Source organism: Cuculus canorus, chromosome 1 (assembly GCF_017976375.1).
Source record: "Cuculus canorus isolate bCucCan1 chromosome 1, bCucCan1.pri, whole genome shotgun sequence".
Classification (NCBI taxonomy): Eukaryota; Metazoa; Chordata; class Aves; order Cuculiformes; family Cuculidae; genus Cuculus; species Cuculus canorus.
In genome coordinates this window covers 184,117,556-184,142,409 of record NC_071401.1, presented here as the reverse complement: position 1 = coordinate 184,142,409, position 24,854 = coordinate 184,117,556, and the positions used below count along the sequence as shown (strand labels likewise).

The window sequence follows — 24,854 nt, the reverse complement described above, 5'->3', positions numbered from 1 at the left end:
CCTTTTTTTCTTTTTCAAAAACATCACTCTGCAAGTCACACTGGTGCACGTGTCACACATAAAACAAAACAAAGATGCAATACCTTCAATTAACCAATATGGTGTTCTTAATGCAATGTGGCTTTGCTGGCCTTTTTAAAAATGACACACATTTTTGCCTAATCAGACTCTTGCAAACTTAAGGATGATACTTCTACTTCCCAGAGACCCATTCTCATAAATTTTGTTTAAAAAATTTCTCTGAAATCAGTTTTGGTCATTAGACATCACTGTAATTTTGCGTTCAAGGGCTTTCAATGAGAAGAGGTCAAGACAGGGTCTCACAGATAATGTGTTTATTGCAACTATCTTTATATATCATTGCTAGGAATGATTTTTAAAAAGAGCTTGGGAGATTCCAGTCTTGCAAATTCAAATGCTAGTACTGGATATCATAGACTCATACAATCACTAGGTTGGAAAAGACCTCTTAGGTCATCGAGTCCAACCATTCCTATCTGCCACTAAACCATGTCCTTGACTACCTCATCTACCCATCTTTTAGAGAACTCCAGGGATGGTGGCTCAACCACCTCCCTAGTGGTTGTGCAACTAAATGACATGAATTCTTTTAAATACGTTCCCCTGAAAAACAGCAATACGCTCGCTGTAAGAAAATGCCGCTTGAGTAGAAAACAAGATCCTTCTGAAGAATTTGGATTGTTCCTGGTAGGCTAACCTGTTGGTGTATGGTGTCACAGTATGGAGAAAGGTGGATTACCTAAAAAATCTCTTACTCCAAAGGCACCGAGTGATGCACAGCCTGTCCCAAATGCTTCAGCTTTTATTTCTGATCTTATTGACATCTAATCTTCAGTCCTCCACTCCTCTGAGGTCACTTTGGGCTAACTGCCATTGTGTCTACCCTCCATAAAACCCTCCCTCTCCTAGCTTCCAAATCTTTCTTGGCAGCATCTGCTCCTGCAAATCTCTTCCTGCAACTCTGTTTATATGCTGAAAGAATTTCCAATACTGAATTATATTTGGTTTTTTTCTAACAGAATCACGCTAAGGTTTTAAGTTGACCAACATTTTCTTGGTAAAGCCCTCTCCATCTAACAAAACTCACAGCTTTTAACAAAAAGAATTATATTTTTTTTCTTTATCTGAAGCCAATTTTTACAGCCCATAAAGATAATTACAAGCTGAACAGATTTCTCTTTTATATTTAAGGATGAAAATTTTACAGGGGTCAGAGTTAATTGCTAGTTTCTCTGACAAGCTGTGAATTATTTTTAAGTCAAACTACCATGTAACAATTCTAATTACAAAGCTCTTTCTTGTCTCCCTTATGAACCCAAGCTTCTCCATGAGAAACTGTAGCTCCATTAAAGGAACAGGAAATTTCATCACTGATTTTTTAAGACTATTAAACTCAGGTGTGATCTGAGAGTACAGAAAACTCATAATGTTATCTAAATTGCAATTCAAATACCTCTGCAGAGAATTTCCATAAGTGAACTGAAAGAAATTTTTCTTTACCCTATTCTCCTTTAAGCAATGTACCACTTACACTCTAAATTATCTGCTCCTCCAAATACAAGGTTTAACAATTCTTTCCAAACAATAAAATACATGCCTTAATACAAGAAAAAAGAGAATGTAGTAAGAGGCATTGATTATTCTGAGTAAATTATTCGACCATTTATTCTGTGTGCAAAAGAATTCTAGTAAGTAAAAATCCTCAATTTGACATCAAGAAACATGCATGCATATATATATGTAGTGACCTTCTTCTGGGACTTCAAAGATCATCTTGAGGCTGTACCTTAAATTTTGCTTTTAAAATGAATGTGGGAAGAAATGAAGCATCCTCACAACCATCTGAAAAAGACATGAATCCCGAGTTTTTAAGTTAGCTTATCTGTGTACATCCAGGGGCATGTACACAATAGATGAAAGTTAGAGGAGAAGATACTGGAAAAATCTTTCTTTGGTCCATAAATACCTACCATTAACAAACATATTCCATATATCCACATAGTTTTCTGCAATTCAGATTTCAATACTTCATGCAATATTCTTTGGTACTTTGTATCATTAACTTGTTACAGTTTTACCATCAGCTTCAAGGGACTTCCATCAAAAGAAGTCTCTCAACAAAATGGAAATAACTTTGCTGGAAACAAGCAATATACCAATTATATCTGTTTCATTTACAGGAAATGCAAATTTTCCAAGCTACAAGTGTTGATTATTTAAAGTTATATATAATTTATGACAAAGCGTACCGCCTCTTTCCAAACCACAGGCTTCTCCATAAGTATACTGAAGCAAAATAAGAGAAGAAAATAAGAAATCAAACATTCACTCTTAGAGAATGATACATGGAAGTAAGCAGTAAGTAAGAGCTCCCCTTGGAGAAGGAGTACAATACACTTTTTATCGGTGTCCTGGCTATGATCTGCATGAACAGTGCCTTGTGGAAGTTCTCATGAGGCATGTATTACAGGTAATTGAATTCAACAAGAAACAGATAACTGTATCAAAGTCTACATTAGAAAAGTCCTAATCTTCATCCCAAAGGGGAACACTGTTTGCTGCCTGAATGTCTGAATATATGGATCAGCATTAACTCTCCTCACTCTTCTACTCTGAGGCACAACAGAGGAAAGGACCCAAGGCAGCATGGATCTCCTAGGTATCTTACAACTGAGTTTAGAAAGACATCATTAATAAAAGTCTAGCCTTCTGCTGCAAATTCAGAGTTTCACATAAATGTATCTTGGCTTTCATTAAGAGCATATACCATTATGAAGTTCTCAGAGGACTACAGCTTTTCAAAAACATCTGAACATATTAAATCCTGAGGTCAACATACAAAATGGCCATTTTTATTTCTTTGTTGGTAAAACTTACTCTTGGGCTGAAGATCAAAATGAAGTCATCACACTTTTCCAAAACAGGACATAAATGTCCCATCTTTTTTTTTTCCAGAAGAAAGAGAATTAAAATTATAGTGTGCATGTGGAGCTTAAAGTACCAACAAAAAATAAAACTTCTGTGAAAAAGCAAAAAAGTCTCCTGAAGAAGGTCTTTGTTATTCCAGAATAGGGCCCAAACCTTCACTCTGATGTCTTCTAGTTTCTTTTCTTCCTTCTCTCCTCCCTTTCATACCTTTTTTCCCCCCTTTTAATTTTGCTTTGCTTTATGTCTTGAAAGTTTCAATCTAGTTTTTGCTAACTTTAAGTTGTCCATTTAACCTTCCTGCCAGCCATCAATTCATACACACTTCTTTACAGATTTCTAATATTTTAACAGCTCTATTTAATCTTAAAAAAAACCTTAAAAATGTTTTCACACACCTTTTCATGCAAAGGCCAACCTGGTGGGCAGGGCTCATAACTTCATCTGCTGCCAGGGCAGGCTCGATGGCTGAAAGATGGTTGCAGTTGTCAAAGCAGTCAGATACTCTTTCCTAGGGTCATCTTGGGAGCAAAGATGTTTTAATGGCTAAATTAATTGCTCTCATCTGCTTTTAGTGGCTATTCTACCCTAGAGTAGACAGACACCTATTTATGTGCATGCATGGTGTCAAGCGAGCACAATAAGCTCAGTGCGACAGGAGTAAGCTTCTCAGCCCTGGTAAAAATGACAGCTAAGGGCAGGCTGTTGCCATCAAATTAACTCCCCAGGGAAAGCAAGCTGCCAGCAATGGGCTGAATGATGGATGAATTGTTCTCTGAGGCTGCATATAACACGCAGATCGTCTTCAACATATCCTTCTTCCTGTATCAAATTGAAGCTCCTCTTTTCACCTACATGTTTGTGCCTCAGCCCACACCTCAGATTTGATTTGCCGATCATTACCTTCCTAGTCACCAGGGTCTCATTTGGATTTCATAATTTACCTTTATCTTTATGGTTGTCTTTTCTCAGCATACTCCTCCCATACTGCTGATTCATAGGCTGAGCCCTGTCAGCAGCAGCAAAGTGAACTTCTTCATATCTAAACCACTTCTTTATTAATTGGCATGTACTTACTTTTTTTTACATAAATAATGGAAATTCTATCGGTATTAATTCTGCCTACTATGAAAGTATGCAATGAAAGGGAGATTAGAGTATCAATACGGAGAAATCAAATCTGTATTCTCTGCCTAGTGTATGTTTGCTAGTTTGATGTCAACTAATTGTTAAGTAATGCAGTGAGGAAAGGGCTGCATTTTAATTTATCCAGCAATGCCTGGCTTATTGCCAAATGAATGGGCTCACTACTCAACCTGGGTCCCATCCACATGTGGGGTGGAGGAAGAGAAGGAGGAGAATGGGGGGTGCATAAGGTCCCTTGTGTGCAGCAGAAGAGAGGAGGGGTTGTAGGAGAAAGGAGCCAAGGGAGTGTGGAAGCACAGTAAGGGAGTGGACAAGGTGTGCGTCCCTTCCACAAACCCATCACTACTCTTCTCATTGCATCATTTAACTTGTTGCAAGTGTCAACAAGTGTCTTTCTATAATTTGTTCGTTATGTATTAGCTAGAAGATACACACCTCTGTATCTTTAGAGATCACTGTGGTGATGATGCCAAGAAACTTGCATAGTTCCTGTTAAAAGCAAACACATAAAGACTCCTCATCTCTTCCTGAACAATTTTTTCCTCTGTTGTGATGCAAACACATCTCAAACTGCTCTGTAATACACTCCACCTGGCTGCACTTTTTTAAAAAAAGAGCTTGGTAGCATTAACCTCTTAATTTTCCTCACTATGTAGAAGACAGTCATTAAAAACAACTGAGATTGAAAGCTAGGGGTTCAGTCACTTCATTTCATTTCTCTCTGGGTTTGGCCACATGACGCCTGTAAAAGTCGCTGCAGGAGTAATTTAACTCCGTTCCCCAATTTCCTTTTCTAGTAGTTATAAACGGTGAGTAGCTGCAAACTGCAGCAGCATCGATCTTAAAAATATGAGATAAACAGAAGTTGCACAAGTGCCTGGTGTGTCTTGTAAACTTTCCTTCCTCTCTCCCTCCCTTCTTTCTTCATTCCCTCATTCCTCTTTCTCCCTTTCTCTTTCTTTTTTTGGTCTTCTTTTCCTTCATTTGCTCTCTTCCTCTCAGTCTCTCTGTGGGATGTCTGTGAACTCTGGAATAAGGACTCTGAAACTTCCTTTAATTAACACTCTTCCTCTTGTGAGTAGGACTCACCACTCCCCTTTACTCCCAAGGCATCATTTACTGGAAGACAACAGAAATCCTTTTATTCATTATTTAAAAAAAAAAAAAAAAGCATATATTAAATAGAGAGTAAAAAGAAAGACAGCCTTTTACCCAGTGTTCACTTGTGCAATTTAAACCTTTTGTCCATGTCAGTATTTGTCCTTACAGTCACCACTTATAAGTCAACATTTACTTCTAAATTATGAGTAACGTATACAGAGCACCACCTCCCTGAAGTCAGAATTGGAAACGACAGTAATGTATCAGGACACTAGAGTGTGGTAACTAGCAATAAACACCGAAGCGTGAATGGTGACCCCTGTCCCTTTTCACCTGTCAGTATGGAGAGCATGAGAGAGAAAAGCTGTACCAATTCATTCAGCACCAGGGACTGCTTACACAACGTAAGTTGCAAGACCTCATGGAACTGAGATCACAGCTAATGGAAAATAGCTCTTAACAGCCATCAGCCCTATACCTACACTCATACGCCTTCTTCAAAGCAGGAAGAAGAATAATACCTGAAAAATCACACAGGATATTATTATTATCATCAACATAAAATATGACATGTGGATCCATGCTGTACAGACTGCTACACTTGAGGAAAATCTAACTTTTTAGGATGTTACGACTCTCCTACTGCATGTCTAACTAGGAACAACACATGAACAATAAATTACAGCAACTAGATAAAAAAACATCTGTGGTGTCCCCATTCACTATAACCGTTCCTTTTGTGAGATGCTAGAATTTTGTTTTACACAGCAAATTCCTACAAGATTTTGCCAATTTTTTCCATGCTGACTTTTAGGATGGAACCATGAAGTAACAGGCGTTTTTGCAGTCCATGGATTCTGGTACCACTGAACGGGTCTCACAGGGTAAGAATTTCCATTTAGGATTATGATCAGAGAGGGTCCACCACAGGATAAATGTTCAGATCAGCTGTTTAGACCCAAGTTGGCAGGTGCAGATGTACATGCATTCTTACCTAAGCAAGCCACATACTACTAGGAAGGCTGTGCTCATGGAAGAAAGGGGTCTTGCCATCAGAAGCAGCAGACTGCAGCTCCTCACATGCCAGTGCTCACACTGCTCTATCTGTGCACCTGACTCTTTATACAGTGCTTTTGTTTCTGGACTGACTTCAGAACATGCAGGGATATTGTCTCAGCTTTGCAGACAGCAAACTGAGTCAAAGAAGGTAAACCAACATGCTTGAGTTGACACTGTCTGCCAGGTCTCATAGTTCTCAGTTTCCTATTGAATCACCAGAACATATTAGGTCTCCAGGTGAATGCTTCTCCTCACCTGCATGTGTTGCTGAGGACTTAAACAGCACTCAAGGGGCTGCACCTTGGGCTCCAGGTGACTGTGATGGATCTTCCTGCATGCACCTTTAGGTCTCACGGAGACTGCAAAGCCTACCTGCCTAACTTCCTCATGGCAGGACTCTGACCTATAGCATAAAACTTGAAGCTAAATTTTATTCTCTTGAAAAAGCTTTAGAAATGCAAGCATGCTCTTGTTCATATAAAAACCTTTGAGTAACGTACTACTACCTCTACCTTACAGACGTGGAAAACAGACCCATTCAATACCTCTTTGAATACTCTAGCTTGCAGGAGTAACTAGAAAAGACATGAAAGATAGTTGCTTCACCATCTCAACTACTTTTTATACTGCCTAATAAATGATTCTTTCTTAGCAGCTCCTTCCATCTTCTCTGTCCTATCAGCTTCTCCTTTTGCATTTCATTTCTGAATTCTCTAGGCAGGTGTTGTATTCCTGCTCTGTGTTCATACTGTACCTCATGAAATGAAACCCTGGTCACTGACAAATACACTCAGATGATGTTGATACATAAATAATAAATCGTAGCAATTTACTGATTATACAGCATCTCCACATGTCAGTTTAACCTCAGATCCCACTTATACTTAAATATACCAACATGTGTAAAAGCTCAGTTAGAGGATTACTCTATCCATGGAATGAAATAATTATAGCATGTAATTTAAATGGCTATATTTGCCACAAATAGTTATATATTTTTCAAGTATTTGAAAGATTTCTGAAACATATTGGTATTGCATCAATAGAGACAGCATTAACGAACACATTTAATGAACACATTTAATTCCTCAGTGGAAAGCTTACACATAAGTAGTGAGGCAGATTTTCCCCCTTATTTTACTTGCATGTAACTTTGTTCTATTGTGATGATATAAAACCATTACAGTATTATTTTTTCATTCAAGAAGCAACTTGAAGAGTATTTTCACTTACTCAAACATCTATTAGGGAGCATTTATTAAGCAACTAGTCTAAATAAATAAAGTATTTCTGAAGATGCCTTCAACAGGTACACATTATTTGCATGTGACAGCACTACACTCACTTAAAAATATCCAGACAGCCTTAAAACCAGCATGTTTCTGTAATACCTTTTTGTTTTCTTAAAATGATCTTATTTTCTTTCTCCTACACATGAATATCTGGAAGTTATTTGAGGAAGTGTAGAAAGTTTACAAGCAAAGACCACACTGTTTCATACCAAAGAACCTCTTAAATTTTAATCACCTCATGAAAAATTGAGTAAGTTAAGGAAACAGTTTGGTGGATGTCACTGCTGAACACATAATAAGCAATAGTCAAGCAAAGGAGACAGCTTCACATATTTTGCTCTTGGAAAACAGCACAGCAAAATCAAGCTTCTAGAATATAGCTAGTTTTTGGACAAAATATTCCTACCCTTGAGCAGAAAACAATAGGCTTTCAGACACATTTTTATCTTTTTTTTTGTTAAAATATTATCTCTTGTTTTACTTTTCACTCTTACTAAAGTATCTGTGTTGGAACATAAGACAGGCCAGGCCGGGCCAGAATATTTTCATTAGGTTCATTTCTAGCACTGTATCAGAATGTAGCCTTGTAATTGCATAGAAATAAAAAAAAAGTGAAGAGTGTGTAAAATTGTTCAATTAAGTCTTATCTTCAGACTGTTAAGTACATGCAACTGCAGACTTCCTAGGACTTTCACAGTTATTTACACGATACAGAAATACTGAAATGGCTTCAAATTGTGTTTTGGAAGGAGCAACAGCAAATCTTCCTCTGGCTCTCTGCCAGGCCAGTGTATTTAGCAGTTTGCTGCTGTTCTGTCACTGTATCTTGCCAGCTGAAGTCATGCACTTACTTCCTTCTCTGGAGTGATCAAAGCTTTTCCAGCTAAGAACATTATAATTGCCAATTTCAAAGGTTTTAGTGAAAATTGCTTAGTAGATTTAAAATCATTAGCAGCAGCCTTAGTGCACGTCTAGTGAGTTATATCTTCTAAGTGTTACACAAACATTAATTAATTATAGGTTTGAATAAGCCTTTAAGGGTTTGGCTGTATTGGGATTGGTGTAAATGCTCCACCTCAGCTGAAAACCTTGGAGATATGGGGCTTTAGAGAAGCTTAGTGACTCACCTGCGGAATGAATCTCTTGTTTCTATGCCATCTAAAGCAGCTGATTTGCTACAAAAAAGGAGCACATGCCGCATTTTTTTCCAGGACACTGCAGCTGCTGCTCACTCTATTGCCATACCTGCCTGCGGCAGAAAATCTCCTGCTGTTCTAACAGGAGCAATGCAAATGCATACGTTTCCTACACAGACTAATGATACAGCTACATGGTTTTCTTTTCTGACAGAGATATAATCCAGTTTCATGTCTAACTGGTCCGGTTTCTGCAACATAAAAAAACCCAGGAACTGGTCCAAGACTGTAAGATGCACAGACTTCATGGATCCTGGGTAAGTAGGTGGCTATTTAAAGATGCCCAGAAGACCTAGATAAGCATCAGACCGACCCACCCAGGAGATACAGTAGCGTTCTTCAGCAGATCTCCAGACTACAGGAGACAAGAGAAATTCTGGTGTTTTTTACATTGGATAGCAGCTAGGTAAAAGAGAGAACTGACAGGGACTGGAACCCTGTATCTCACACCTTTCACTGAGAGACATACATAACCCAGCATGGTTCAACTGTTGATCCAAGGCTTTAATCCAACATACAGGACATATTTTCTGGCCTGACTCCTATCTCAGCTCGCAGAGTGGCTCTTCCAGCAGTACAGGCTGCCACTGCAGCCAAATGCCTTCATTCACATTTCCATCCATCCCAGCAGAGATACGTACTACTCTAGCCAGAGAGAGACAGCAGTGTGGGGGGGAAGTGGCCAGAGGAGATGCAGGGAAGCACTAGTAGGAGTGCAGAGATTTGCTGCTAATACCTGGCAGCAGCTGCTGCTTCTGAAGCAGGGTAGGCAGGGCACAAAGAAGAAAGGAGGGTGAAAAACTAGTCTGGCACCTGGTAATGCTGCACTGGACAACGTTATCTCATACATTTGACTGGATAGTTAGGTTTTCTCTTTCAAACTTTGTACCATTCCCATCTGTACCAGCCTAGGTACAGATCAGTGCTGCTGCCCATCCTCAACTGCTGTGCTCTGTCATCCTTTGGATAACACCGCTCTACACAGCTGTGGTTCAAATGCCCTTGCATGGGAAAAGTTTAGGATTGCCATCTCCTTTTCCTTTGGCAAATGTACTATTAGATATTATGAGAAGTCTTCAGTATCACATATTATGGTTGTTTTACAATAGTAAGATAAATAATTCTGAATTCCAAGATATTTTTTGTTCGGTGGAGCTATCAGAACAACACATTTCAGCGTAGTTATTCCCAGTATGCAGTCCTAAGTTACTTTTTTATACTAGTGTCCCAGCACTGCACATGCCGGCTGCTGTGAATCCCAGCTGAGGTTCCTGTAATTCTCCTGCTCCTTACAGAAGAAGGAGGATGCCTGACTCAGCACAGTGAGTTCCACTGAAAGGTGACTAAACCTCTTCTTTGATTTAACCTACTCTGAGCGGGTCAAATTTCTTGTTGCTTTCAAGTGAACAACACATTTCAGTGGACCAGAGTTTCATACATTTAGAAAAACTTTTGTATATCCAAAGAATTCTTTAGCTAATACACAAAACCCCTCAATAATTTCAACTGTTCCATGAAAACCTGGATTTTTATTCAAATGCAATGTTTACAATTGTGATAGAATGTGTAGGTCACATAAGAAAAAAACTGATTTGAATTAATCCATTAATCAATTGATATTACCTTAATTACATTAATCAATTGATATTCACCAAAAACAAGACTACATTTTCTAGTTGCTCCATATACATTTTATTCTGTTTTACTCAACTGCATGCAACCTGAAACTACCCATTATGCATCACTGGCTTAATAGCTTCACCTGATTCAGCTGAACCTGTCTTCTTCCATTTGGGGGTAATAAGGCTATTTTTAATTTGCTCTAAATTGCATTTGCAATTTGTTTTAATATGATGAATCCCTTTTCCTACTGTAAACACTTAAACTGTTGCAAAAGCTAATCAGATAATTTAAGATGTGCACATATTCCAAATGAACACTATATATTTTTCCTGTTGTCATCTTTCCCTCCAGAAGTACAGCCACGATGCAGACAAATCTTCAGCAGATTTTAAGTCACAGGCTTATCGCTTCACTCAGAGAGGTTGGAATTTCCCATATAAACAGTGAAGACGACTGCCCCATGGAAACATATTTCTTCTGCTGATTCACATGATAGAAATTGCACAGCTGATAGCACAAACCAGAAGACACTGAAAATACTCAGATTGAAGGATAGTTTTCCGAATGGATGCATTTTTCACTAGTGGTTTAGAAGAATAATTTCCAGTCTAAGTATTCCTGAATGAATTCTGTTCAATGTAATACTGACTTGACTTCTGCTGAGAGACACCAAAAACTAATCTTATGACTAAGTGATTAGACAACAGTGCAGAAAATAAAGGTCACAGAGAAAAAGAAGATTTTAATTTTTTTACCTACTGTTTGGTTAGATCTAATATATATTGTATTCATTTATGTGTTTGTTTTTTTTTTTTATCATACAGATAAAGCAGTAAGCAAAAAATGGACCCCTTTTTCTTCATCCCAGATAAAGAAGTGTAGAAAGTTAGTGCTAATACAAAATATAGGAAGAAATAGTGAAAAGGAATTATATAAAATAAGTAGGAAATGCACATTAAAGAGAGGGTAGAAACCCATCAAGGAGGACTGTTACAAAGTTGCAGGAGTAATTTTTCATTAGTAGACTAAGACCTTTTGGAGAAACTGCATGGGATGAGGTGAGAGTTCCCAGGGCCACTGGGGAGCCCAAACGATTCATAGGAGAATGTGAGAGGAGGATGAGGAGAAGATTAAACAGAAATAGGTGGATGAGCCTGGGAATACTCTCAGAATTCAGCCAGTGTTAAATTTGACACTGAAATATAATGGATTGATATTTCCTATGGTCTTTTCATGTAAGAACACGAGAGCACTGCCAGTGCTCTAAGATCTTCTAGTAGCTGGTATTTCAGTTAAACCCCGATCTCCTGAAGTCATACAGTGACCTGAGATTTCAAATACTTCTCTTTAAAGGAGGTCTCTTACCTCATGCTTGTACAAGTAATCTTATGTAGCGAACTGTTAACAAACTCAAGATACAATTATACAAGCCCAAATGTACATTTTTCAAATGCTCCTGACAATAGTAGACCTCCTTTTCCTGATCAGATTGATGACGCTTTACTACTCAGTGCAGTTTGAAATGCTGAGTGGCACTGCAGACAGAATCATAGAATAGAATCATGGAATAATTTGGGTTGGAAGGGATCTTAAATATCATCTTGTTACAGCCCCCCCCCCCCGACATGGGCAGGGACACGTTCCACTGGATCAGGCTGCCCAAGGTCCCATCCAACCTGGCCTTGAACACCTCCAGGGATGGGGCAGCCACAACTTCCTTGGGCAACCTGTGCCAGTGCCTCACCACCCTTATGGTGAAGAAATTCCTCCTAATGTCCTAATGTCTAGTCTAAATCTGCCTCTCTCCAGTTTATACCCACTGCCTCTAGTCCTATCAGTACAAGCCTTTGTGAACAGTCTTTCCCCAGCTTTCTTATAGGCCCCCTTCAGGTACTGGAAGGTTGTTATAAGGTCTCCTTGGAGCCTTCTCTTCTCCAAGATGAAAAACCCTAACTCTCTCAGCATGCCCTCAGATGGGAGATGCTAAGTGACCACTCAGACCTCAGTACATCAGCTTACAAATGAATCAGTTTGGTGTGAGGAATGACTGGTTTATGTTTTTCCAGTGGTGGGCAGCTGGCTGGGCCAGCCAGATGCACACTGCTCAGTTTTCCTACTTATCACAGTTGAAACTACCGTGGTACTCACTGACAGGGACTCCTAAATCATCGATGGGGTTCTTTCCTATTGCAGGAGCCACAGGATCTTGCAAAAAACAAGGTAGTCCATTCTTAAAAACAAATAATAAAAAACTGTTGGCTTTTGCTTCTACTATTATCATCGGAAACACTTTCCAAAATCCCATTGCTGTAATGGTTAGGAACCTTCTAATTTTCATCTTAAATTTGCACATTGCCAGTACCTATCCATTTGGTTTTGTGTAAGCCCTATCCTAAAACTTAAATAACTGTTCTAAATCTTTTTCTCCTTGATGTTCACTCAGGATTTATTCATGCACAGTTCCACCAATATGAGCCAGATGTAGCTCTGCTGTAACTTGTGTATCTACAGCGATATGCAGTATTTTTAACACAAATCTTGGGAGTGTTAAAAAAACCCGAATCATACACAACATGGCAAGATATAGTAAACACAAAACTACTGTCCAAAAATCAAAGACTGCAAAGAAAGAGAGCCACAAACCACACAAGACTCACCCCAAACTCTGCCGATGATGAGTAGATGGGTTGTGTGGTGAGTGCACCATGTAATGCAAAATGTCCCACACACCAAGGAATAGCGCTTAGGAGGGCTGGCAGAAGGCTCCTCAGCCTCCTAGGAAGTTCCAGCCTGCCAAATTTGTTAAATATCACACTCCTACAAATCTATCAGCATAAGAATTAGAAAAGGAAATGATACAAACAAGTGACATACACTTAAAACAAAATGATTTTTCCAAATGGCTAGAAATGGACAAAACACAATTGGTCAGTTGGGGATGCAGCTAGAAGACAAACTGCCTGGAGTAATATTAGGTCACATTTATAAAGCCAGCTGTTACTCCAATCATTAGCTTTTTAGTCAAAGCAAGCAGATGTTTTTCTTTTTGGGAACTTCTGCTGAAATCATGGAGTTCAGCATTCAAAGCAATTGAAGAATCAAGTCTTTTTTTAAACACTGATTTTAAAGGCTTAATTCTTCCTCAAAATACTTCCCTTAGCTTTCAAAAAGCTTTTAGTTTCTTCAATATAAACTGCCCTTGTGGAACACTACAATTTTTTTTCTAAGGCTTTGACAGCTTTGAAATATAGCATTATATTTGGAAAAGTGTATTTTGAAGAATTATCATAGTATCATAGTATCATAGCATCATAGTATAGTTAGGATTGGAAGGGACCTTAAAGATCATCTAGTTCCAACCTCCCTACCATGGGCAGGGACATCCCACTAGATCAGGCTGTCCAAGGCCCCATCCAACTTGGCCTTGAACACCTCCAGGGATGGGGCAGCCACAATTTCCCTGGGCAACCTGCACCAGTGTCTCACCACTCTCATGGTGAAGAAATTCCCCCTAATGTCCAGCCTAAATCTGCCCCTCTCCAGTTTATACCTGTTCCTCCTCATCCTATCCCCACAAGCCTTCACGAATAGCCCCTCTCCAGCTTTCCTGTAGCCCCCTTTAGGGGGGGCTAATTAGGGGCTAATTCCTTGAAGAGCTGGAAGTCTGCTTTCCTGAAATTTAGTGTCCTGACTATAATCCTCACCTGTCCCATATCCCTATGGACCTTGACTCCCACCAATGCATGATCACTGCAGCCCAGGCTGCCTCCAATCCTAACGTCAGTAACTGTCCCAAGGCCTTAAAATCACTTTTAACCTCCCTTGGGCTTTGAATTTCCCAAGTGACAGGGGACAGGACAAGAGGGAATGGCCTGAAGCTCTGTCAGGGGAGGTTCAGGTTGAATATCAGAAAAAAATTCTTCACAGTAAGAGTCATTGGGTACTGGCAGAGGCTGCCCAGGGAGGTGGTCGAGTCGCCTTCCCTGGAGGTGTTTAAGGAACGGGTGGATGAAGTGCTGAGGGACATGGTTTAGGGAGTGTTAGGAATGGTTGGACTCGATGATCCAATGGGTCCTTTCCAACCTTGTGATTCTGTGATTGGGTTTCTTACAGCTGCTTTATTGCCTCCCACATGGAGCAGCAGTAATGGGTAATAGTCAGTTGTTCTCACCAGGCTGGGAAGTTTCTCGGTTACATCCCTTACCCAGACTCCTGGGAGGCAACAGACTTCCCTGTAAGTGGGGTCTGCTCAACATATCGGACCCTCTGTCTCCTTCAATAGAGAGTCTCCTACAACTAAGACTCTCCTATCAGTCCTTATGCCGGTTGTAGCAATGGTGCATTTACGTCCTTTCGGTCTCTGACCCTGTTACAATTATGTTACAAACCAGCCTATATCTCAATGAAGCCACTAAATCCTTCCATTTACGTTAGAAAAAAAATTAATTTGGCCTGAATAGCTTATATAAAACCCAAATATCTATCACAATTAAAGAACATGACATGATTTCTAAGGTAATTTTAAATGACCCAGGAATTCTTTGTCAAATTCCTTTAGGGAACCTACAGAAACATATGCCTTCATTCACTAAGATATATTTTATTTCATTTATTTTTATGCAACATCCTTTATTTACAGTATTTCAAAGGCCAATTTTACAGCACAATTTCAATAGTCAAAGCACTCAAATCGCTTATTGCACCCTTTCAGATGTTATTGTCCAATCAGCCCTTCACTGCTTTTACTGTTCTCCTATCTCAGCAAACACATAAATAAAACACCGAAGATGCGTACCACTTTGAATGCTACCTGCTTTATATTTCTCTACATTTATATTTCTAGTATCGAGCAGAAACCTTTTGGCAAAGAGGAAGACAATTCAGAGCCAAAGTACTAACAGCCATACTGCTCCAGAAAACTCTTAATGAAAACTCCCACTAGTCAGGTGAGCAGTCCTAATATCTTCATAGAGAAATGCATATTCTTGAACGGTACCTGTACAGTACAATCTCTAATAGATCAATATCACACAGAGAATTCCCCAGGTAATCACAGTCTCTAAGTTTAGTGAAATATAAAGGGTTGTAGGGGAAAAAAATACGTTAACTTGTGAGTCTACACTGGATGTCATAAAAATCTAAAGAAGTAATATTGCTTTTTATATGTCAAGTAGCCAAGCCATGTCCAGACTGTTTTTTAGCTGCTGAATCTGAAGGTATAGTATAAATTATGGATTTTGGAGCCTTAACTCAGACAAAAGGCCAGATGCAAGATAGTATTTTGCTGAATCACCCACCTGTTTGGCACTGGCAGCAGGCTTCAGAGCCTTGAAGTTCAGGCTCCTACATTGCCTGTAGGTGAGCTAGGCAGCCAAGGGCAGTAATGAGCAACTGAGCTGCCTAAAGGCATTCAGCTGCCCAGCACAGCTGATGTAAAATGCTGAGTTGGTGGAAACCCCTCTGAGCTCTGCCCATGTTTGGGAGGTTGGGTTCTTCACAAGTGCAGCCTAGAATCTCCTTCTGAGGGAGGATTTGCAGCTTTCAAAGAATTGAGCAAAACCTGCTCTTTTTAGAGCACAATCAGAGAAAAAGCAGTGGTAGGGATTTATGCACTGTATCCAGTAAGTGTATAATCAAATACTGAGTAGGAGCGGGCACTAAGAACTCATGTTTCCTCTCTTGCTCTATTATTCTACCAATTTAGAGTCTTGCGTCCAAAATCCTGAAGCAGATGCTTAAAGAACAGTAAGTACAAGACAAACTTATGTGATACGCTTGAAAATTTCCCTGCAAGCTCTCCCAGGTTGTATTTCCAGCTCCAAAAATTCCTGAAATGGATGTAATTTCCACCTGCTTAGCAACCCTCAGTAGGTTTTTCTTTCAAGAGCTTATCTAGTATCCTCCAAAACATTTTTAGCTCTTACAGCAACCTACAGCAGTTTCACAAGTCTCTCCCCTGCTGCAGGAAGAACTACTCTTTAATTTTATTTATTTTTAAATCTATCTTCTATTGCCTTCATTCGCTGTCCCCTTGCTCTTGCATCAGAAGAGTTAGTGAAGAATCTATTCCCATCACTTGTGAGTTTATAATGCTTTACAAAACAAACTTATAAGTTGCCTTTGCTCTTGACAGAGTCCAAGCTTATTTAGTCATTCCTGAATACACATCCTCTGTTGCCATTCACTTACTTTTTTTCTGAGTCTGCTGTGCCCTTTCTGAGAAGAGGGCAACCTAAGTGCACACAATATTTAAGAGATGGGTTAGCTATGAATTTACGCAGTGGCATAATGATGATATTTTTTCTTTTCCCTAGCCCGTCCCTGAACTGGCTTTTTTTTTTCTTTTCTTTTTTTTGCCTTGTTTTATTTTTTTTTCCACAGAAAAAATGCTTCAGCTTAAACAAGAAGTATGAAGAATCCTCTTAGTTGTCAAAACCTAATGTTTGGAGACGGGCGATTTAGTTTCAAACCCTTTTAGTCTTCCTTCTAGACTGTCTTTCTGTGCTAAAACATTTCAGTCACTGGACCACAACATGAGAAAGTGGCACAGCCATGGCCTTGTCCTTTGTCTTAAACAGAAGAAGTGATAGCAGCCAGATCAAGATACCTGATGCTGTCAGAGTCTATTTCGCGAAGCCTGACTTAGAAATCGGGGAAGTCATCTGAAAGAACATTTTGGTTCGGATCCCAACTAAACTTGGGAGGGAAAGAGGCACTAAGATGCACATAATAGGGTTGGGTAAGGCACATGCAGAAACATTGTATCTGTCTGAAAGCTTCCCTGGAAGCCCCAAAAGGCAGTAGCTGAGTCAGAGACCCATTTAATTAAACTTTTGGGTGCAGGCATCTAGATTCCACTGGCGTCCTACTTTGACTGCTGAGCATTCCTTATCAGATGTAGCATACTATTTTTGTCATCCACGGGACTTTTACCAGAATAAGGGTTTCCAAAATTAGCTAACTTAAACGATAGCTCTTGGAGTCTTTGATTAGTAATAAAAAATACTGACTTCTAGGGTGAAATATTGCTACGTCTAGTGGGTTTAAGAATACGTAAGCCCAAATATGAGGAAGAAGTAGAAGACAATAGGAGGTTCTGAGGAATGCCTTATGTAGAACAATCCATGAGCAAAGTTTGTTTGTTTGTTTGTTTGAGCAAACAAAAGTTTGTTTGTTTGAGCACAGTGTTTGTTTTCCTCACAAAGTCTACTATTTCACCACAACTAGACAGTGCCACAGTATCAGCCAGTATAAACCCTCACCTCATTTCTAAAATCTTCAGTTATTTCCACCTATACCTCAAGACTGAGTTGACTGACTTCAGTAATTTGTATTCAACAAGCAACCTGCACCATACCTCTCTGCAGAAGTACTCCGCTGCCAACGGTTACTCAACAATTTGCTGGAGCCAAGTTTCATTTGCAGTCCCAGCCTCCTTGAAAAATTTGCTATCTTTCATTTACTGGATTTTGTTTATTTCATACTGTAAGTCCTTTTCTTCCTGTTGATCTATCTTTCTCATGCAGAAGCCTTGACATGTATTCAAAAAGGTAACTTTTGTCTTTATGGGAAAAGAAGCTTATTGAATAGCCAGAGGATGTCTCATGCAGGAAAGCCACACAAATGGTGCATGAAGCTGTGAGAATTGAGCTGTTAAATGGGAGCAGGGGGCTCCGGAACTGCCGCAGACTTCCAGGCCCTATGGGGAATACTGAGAAGCATAGCACATTTGAAGAGGAACTGAAATTGTCAGCAAAAGAACAGAATCTGTTCACCCTTAAATTCCTAATTAGAGAACTCGTAGTGGGCAGTGACCACTTAAATGATGAGCACATAAAATGAAGGAAATCGCCTTCCTTAAGAAATAGGCAAGTACCTGTGTTCATAATTAACATCCTGATTTATAATCCCAATTACAATTAAAGTTGTTTCAAATTACCACTGCAATTTTATATGTATTAGTTTCTCTCCAGGAATTAAGATAGCGGAGTATATTTAGAGGTGAAGCAATGCCAAATACAACTTAGAAAACTTTCCTTACACATTGTATTGAATAAACATCGCAAAGAGCAGCTTTAACTATTTTAAATGTGTCCCACAGGCTAATGTGCTGAATAAATATTAAATTACACTGACATTAACTTTTAAAATGTCATTCGTTTCAGCACAACTTTTCATACCTGCCAGTATTTAAACCTACAATAAATCCATACTGTATATTTAGATTTTGGTATATATAAATGTCTATGGTATGAAAATGCCTAATGTATAGATGGTTATAATATAGATGGCTAAAACAGATGGTTTAACAGTCCTCATTTTTTTTTCTTGTTTTTTTAGTTTTAGATATGGCAGAACTAAATTTCTCTATAGGATCTATGTATCATAATCCATAGGAACATGTGGAGACTGGTGACGAGCAGTGTTCCACAGAGGTTGGTATTAAGACAGGTAGTATTTGACATCTTTATCAGGGGCATGAACAGTGGGATTAAGGGCACTCTCACAAGTTAGCCGATGACACCAAGCTGTATGGCACGGCTGACACACTGGAGAAAAGAGATGCCATCCAGAGGGACCTGGACAGGCTTGAGAGGTTGGCCTGTGCAAACATCATGAAGTTCAACACGGCCAAGTGCAAGGTCCTGCACATGGGTTGGGGCAATCCCAAGCACAAATACAGGTTGGGTGGGGAATGGATTGAGAGTAGCCCTGAAGAGAAAGACTTGAGGGTTCTGGTGGATGAGAAGCTCAACAAGAGCTAGCAACGTGTGCTCACAGCCCAGGAGGCCAACAGTATCCTGGGCTGCATTAGAAGCAGCACAGCCATCAGGTTGAGGGAGGTGATTTTCCCCCTATACTACTCTCTCATGAGACCTCGCCTGGAGTACTCTGCTCAGTTCTGGAGTTGTGGGTACCGGAAGGACACGGATCTTTTAGAGACAGAGTCCAAAGGAGAGTCACAAAAATGATGAAGAGAAGGCTCCAGGAAGACCTTACAGCAGCCTTCCAGTTCTTATAGGGGGCCTACGGGAAAGATGGTACAGGGCTCTTTATCAGGGAATGCAGCAATGATAGGATGAGGAGCAATGGTTTTAAGCTGAAAAGGAGGAAATTTTGATTCGGTGTTAGGAAGAAATGTTTTAGTGTGAGGGTGGTGAGGCACTGGAACAGGCTGCTCGGAGAAGTCGTGGATGCCCCAACCCTGGGGGTGTTCAAAGCCCAGCTGGATGCGGCTTTGAGCAACCTGATCTAGTAGTGCAAGGTGTCCTTGCCCATGGCAAGAAGGCTGGAACAGGATGATCTCTAAAGTCCCTTCCAACCCAAACCATTCTATGATTCTGTGTCATCTTAAGCATAAATTATGCTAAACCATTAAAAATAATATACAGCAATATTGCTGCGATGTAACTGAGTTTGAAGTGTGCCAAATATCTGAACTACAAAAATACTGTCAAAATAAAAGGTTAGTGCAAAAAAGAAGGATTTGACCCCATAGTCCTTTAACAATTTAACAGCCCATTGAATCTAAACATGCAGATATGAGAATGAATATAAAGTGTGATAGGATTTAGAAAGCTGAGCCCATGCTTTCTTTGAGATTCTTCTTAATTTGGGCCATCTAGTAAAGGGTGCAGAGAAGTCCCCTTTCTTGTTGGTCATGAGATGTATGCTGTGCTAGCTTGGCAATACAGTGCTGATGTCAACTGCATGAGAAAAATTGGATTATTTAGGGAAACATTACTACTTTTGTGTGAATAAAGTCATAGTACTGGGATGCCAGAAACAAACTAAAAATGAAAACGAGATCTTTTCTAGATGGTGAAAAACTAAAGTGAGACACAACTAATTAAACAATTCATAGTTAAATCAGCTGCATTTTGAAAGGCAAAACCTTGGTTGAAGCCAGGCAGTGATAGCAGTAAGGTGTAGATGAGCTGATTTGGGAGACACTTCTTGCATTATTTGGGGAAATAACCCATGCATTTTGCTAGTGAGAGCCAGGAATATTTTTTAAATCTTGTCTAAATATTTACACTTCTCTGATTCAAATTTAGCCACAATTATAACACAATTTGTTAAAACACGTTCCTTTTTCTAGTAACGTTTTCTTGCCTACACAGATTCATAAATAGTCTACTTATTGAAAAGACTCCAAATGTTTTTTCCACAAGCACATGGAGACAAAAGCTATGAAAAAGGGCACACCTCACTGGCTTTCAGGAGGTTATACGGAACATGTGAGTGAAGCAAGGCAGATTTTCAGAATACCTGCAGCCTGAGATACATGCAGGCTGAAGATTACAGATTCGTATTTTTTTCTCATTTAAAAGAAAAGCGTAAAAGAGCAAGAGAATTGCCCACAAAGAGTTTTTTCCCCCTTTAATTCTAGTAACAGGAGTTCATAGGAAATCTCTGTTCTAACTACACAGCAATGTCCACAAATGGTCACATAGGACTTCTAAAGTGCTTTCACTTGTGACTGTATAGCATCTCATTCTACAAGTAGTTGCATTGAACTTTACTGAATAGCACTCACTGAGAATATTCAGATAATACCCTGCTCCATAAATAATTACATCAGTACTTGGCTTCAGTTAACACTGTGGAGGAAGGTGCTATTCATATCTCAGCAGGGATGTTAGAATCAAGCCCCTAAGCATTTCTTCAATAACACAGAGAACGAACTGTCACTGCCTCGTCATTCCCAAAAGAACTTTTTGCCTCCATCTGGTCTAACAGGTTTTTCTTCTGTGAGGTTGATTTGGCCTTCTTATATTTTCTGAACACATATGAGACTGAGATTTTCCTGCTGAATCTCTCACAGGCAACAGCAAAACTCCCAAACAGAATTATTAGAAAGGACCTCTTGTAGAGCTCAGTACGTGACCAGCTGAGAATTCAACATTTTTTCTGAGACACCAACAAATAAGGCTGAGATCTACATGTCGCAGACCTTGAACTAGTAAGCATAGTCTTCAGAATGCCACACTCTTCAGGGATATCCCATTCACACAGGCCAGGGTCTGGTCTCTTTCGTACCAGAAGCACCTGATGGTAAAAGCCAGCCTATCTGACCCAGTTCTTCTCTCTCACCAAGCCCTAGGAACCACACACTGGTAGTATGCAATCATTTATTTTATTTATTTTATTTATTTTTAATGAAAAACCAAAAGGAAATAATGTCAAAATTCTAATAAAATATTTAATCCTATGGACTAAATACTGTTAGAGGAGAGCACGCTTAGTTATGGAGGAATACCTGAAGAGAAACATATGCAAATTAAATCTGATTACATCAGTCTAACAACTTGTAAAACATATTAATTTTTGAGAACAATCATGTAATTGAACACACTGAGCAGTGGAGCTTGTGAGTCTTCAGAATGAACCACCACTGAGATCAAATAATCCATCACTTCTAGAAAGGGTGTCCCCTTCAGGTCAGGTTTGAAAAGAATAGTGTATCAGTCTACAGAAAAAAAAAAAAAAAAAAGAAGAAGCCGCACTTAAATTATACCTCATGTATGAGTAAAAAAACTTGTTTTCCCATTCCAACAGATCTTCTAAATCCATGAATATAGCATACATATGCACACCATGTATTTGAATATTACATTATACAAAACCACCTTATTTCTACAAAGACGTGAGATTAGATTATTAAAAAAACCAGAGAATTAATTAAAAAAATTATGTCTTGCATTGCTTGCAACGTGGTAGGATCATCTGAACACGGAACTTAGTCTCCAAAATTGAACTGTGTAGAATTACATTATGATGACATCATGGTATACTTTATCTGTACTCACATGTTTTCGTGAATTTCCACATGCATATACAAAGACCTGCTAGTTTTGTCCTTTAAATACTCTTGGGAGTACATCTGATTTTAGGAACCAGGTTGGCAAGAGGAGAAAGATATTATACACACTTATCAAAAGTCTTATGACAGGTCATTCTGTGCCAAACCACTACAAGAGAATTACACTACAGTAAGTTTCCTGGTTTTAGAAATAGGTTAGTTTAAAAGTGATCCTTACGAAGATCATATATTTTAATTAAAGGTAAGTTATATTCACCACATTTATAGTTGAAATCCACTATATTTTCAGAAAGAAGGCAAAAACATTTTTCATACGACAAAATTTTTAAAAGTAGTTTCCCCTAACTAGCAGAACTTGCTTTCACTCCGGGTAACCTAACACCGATCTTTGCCTACAGAGCTTCATGGTCTCAGAAGCAGCACCACCTATTGGGTAAAAAATGTAGGTTAGTGGGTACTTTATCACGAGAGACCTATTGTAAAACTGCTTTTGGACATAATGGGCTGAAATCTCCTAAGTCCCTCAGACCTAAATACAAGCAAAAAACTCGTATTTCTAGTGATCTATTTTGATAGAAATGTATCAATTCAAAACGATCATCCAATACAAAACGCACCTCTTAAGCTCCCAATATTTATTTGATGAACTATTAGAGACAGCACTTCCAACAGCACCAACTGACTCACGCTCGTTATCATCGTAAGAATGAACAACACAGCATCGCATGATTTTCAGGATGCGCTCCAGCTGCACAGATCTGAACGAGCTGGAAATTAATTTGGTTATGTAAGGAGCCCTACTAATATCTATATGCGAATCCATATTCTGCAAGCAGCGTCCCACGTGAATGAACAACTCCTATTCTGCTTTTCGAGGCAACAGTTCTACCCTCGTTTAGGGCAATCCGTTACGTTGGAGAACGAGCCCTTTTTTCTGAGCTGAATTTTCGCATCCATCCCTCGTTCACAGAGATGCTCAAGCAGGATTTCACATCCCGCACGCCGCGAGCAGCTGGGTGCCGGTGCCGCTCAGCGCGGATCTGCCCTCTCCCTCCTGCCGGAGGCGCAGAGCCCGCCGCCCCCCGCGGGTGCGGGACAGCCCGTGGGGAGGCTCCGAAGCGCCCACGCGAGGCGGGGGGAGCCCGGCAGCAGGGAACGCGGCAGGAGGGACGATCCCACCCGCGGCGATGCCGGCGCGGAACGGGCGGCGAATGCACCTGCGGCTCCGAGCAAAAGGGAGCAAAACCCCACCGGAGCCCGAGGAGAAAAGTTGGTCGGAAACCCAAAGATGGATTCGGTATCACTCACCCACTCTGAGGATGCAGACGAGCTGGATGCAGGCAACCCAGCGCCCTAGAATGAGCATGTCCAAATCGTCCTGTGCCTCCCGCCGCCTGCCCGCTCGCCCCTCCGGCTGCCTCCGAGCCTGCCGCTGCCTGGGCGGGGACGCGGCTCAGCGGGTGCGGGCGGCGCCGCGGCTCCGGCGCATGGCGGTGCTGCCCGGGGAGCGCGGCTGGGTGCGGGTGCGTGTGCGTGCTCGATGTGTGCCTGTGTGTGTGTGCGCGGGGGGGCGGAGACCGGCGCTGGGCGGGCGCGCACGTGTGCACGCGTGTGAGTGTGGCTGCGTGGGGAGGGCGGGCGGCAGGGGACACGGCGTGTGTCGTCGCCCCCACAGTCCCCTCGGCGGGAGGGATGAATCCCGGCAGGCGGGAGGGGCTCGCGTCGCCCCGGGAGCCCGCTGGGGTGCGGGGAGCACTGCACAGCCCCGCCGGCGTGCGAGGGAAAGGTGCTGTGGGGCGGGGAGCGGGGCTGGAGGGGTCGGTGGCGTCGACCCCGGGGCGCGGAGCCTGGCGGCCCCGCGGGGGTGTCCCAGAGCGGATTTGGGCACGGAGGCAGCGAGGTGTTTGTGGGGTCCCCGGGCGCAGCAGGGCAGCGAGGTGAGGAGGGGTCTGTCAGTGCCACCGCGGGGACACCGAGCCTCGGGGGTGCCGCGGGGCGCTCGGACGGGGCAGCCCCGTTAACCTCCCGGCGTTAAGGGGCTGATTGGCGAGCGCTCACGGCTGAGGGTGACCGTGAGAACCGTGGCGGGGAGTTCGGCGGGGCTGTAAGTAGGTGGCGTTTGCAGGCTGCTCCCCGAGCCGGGGAGGGGACGTGTGCCCTGGGAACTGAGGGGGAAGGGGGCTGGAGCAGCGGAATATCATTATCCGCTTTAGAAGTGGGTCAGGGCGCAGGCACTGGCACCGTTTCTTTGGGAAGACAAAACAAGACTGAAAAAAAGAAAAGAAAAAAGAAACAACGAACCAAACCCAAACCCCAAAGCGCCCAGACAAGAAGTGAAAAATGAAGGCAAACAAAGAGCATCTCCGTGGCGGGGATGTGCGGGGCAGCTTGGCAGAGTGACACGCGTGTGCCCGTTAGGGAGCAGGGCTGTGGGGACAGTGGGCACCCTGTCCCTGGGCTGAGCCTGCCCTCCCCACCGCCTTCCCACGCTGAGCTCAGCCCTCTGGCACATCGTGGTGTGAAAAGGAACAGAGGTGGAGGGGGCTAGAAACACTCCTGCTGAAAACACTCCGGGCTTTGGGAGTGTAAGAGGATGCACAGGATCCTCTACTTCGCCTCAGGTCACCAAAGTGCAGCCCAGGAGCCATGTGAATGGTTTCTGTG

At 41.2% G+C, this 24,854-nt stretch overlaps 1 protein-coding gene across 8 annotated transcripts in view; it reads right to left on the bottom strand.

Annotated features, from left to right (window-relative positions):
* The window catches only part of PTPRZ1 (protein tyrosine phosphatase receptor type Z1), a 135,438-nt gene extending 111,647 nt beyond the window's left edge, over positions 1–23,791 (bottom strand). For 2 of the 8 annotated variants that reach the window (XM_054065508.1, XM_054065528.1), the window contains exon 1: positions 23,499–23,790. In XM_054065508.1, the coding sequence (XP_053921483.1) occupies positions 23,499–23,556 (58 nt within the window). In that variant the 5' untranslated portion in view covers positions 23,557–23,790. Of the gene's footprint in view, positions 1–23,498 lie in introns of all 8 variants that reach the window. The other 6 variants (XM_054065522.1, XM_054065537.1, XM_054065550.1 and 3 more) reach the window with 4 other exon arrangements.
* Between the last annotated feature and the right edge of the window lie 1,063 nt (positions 23,792–24,854).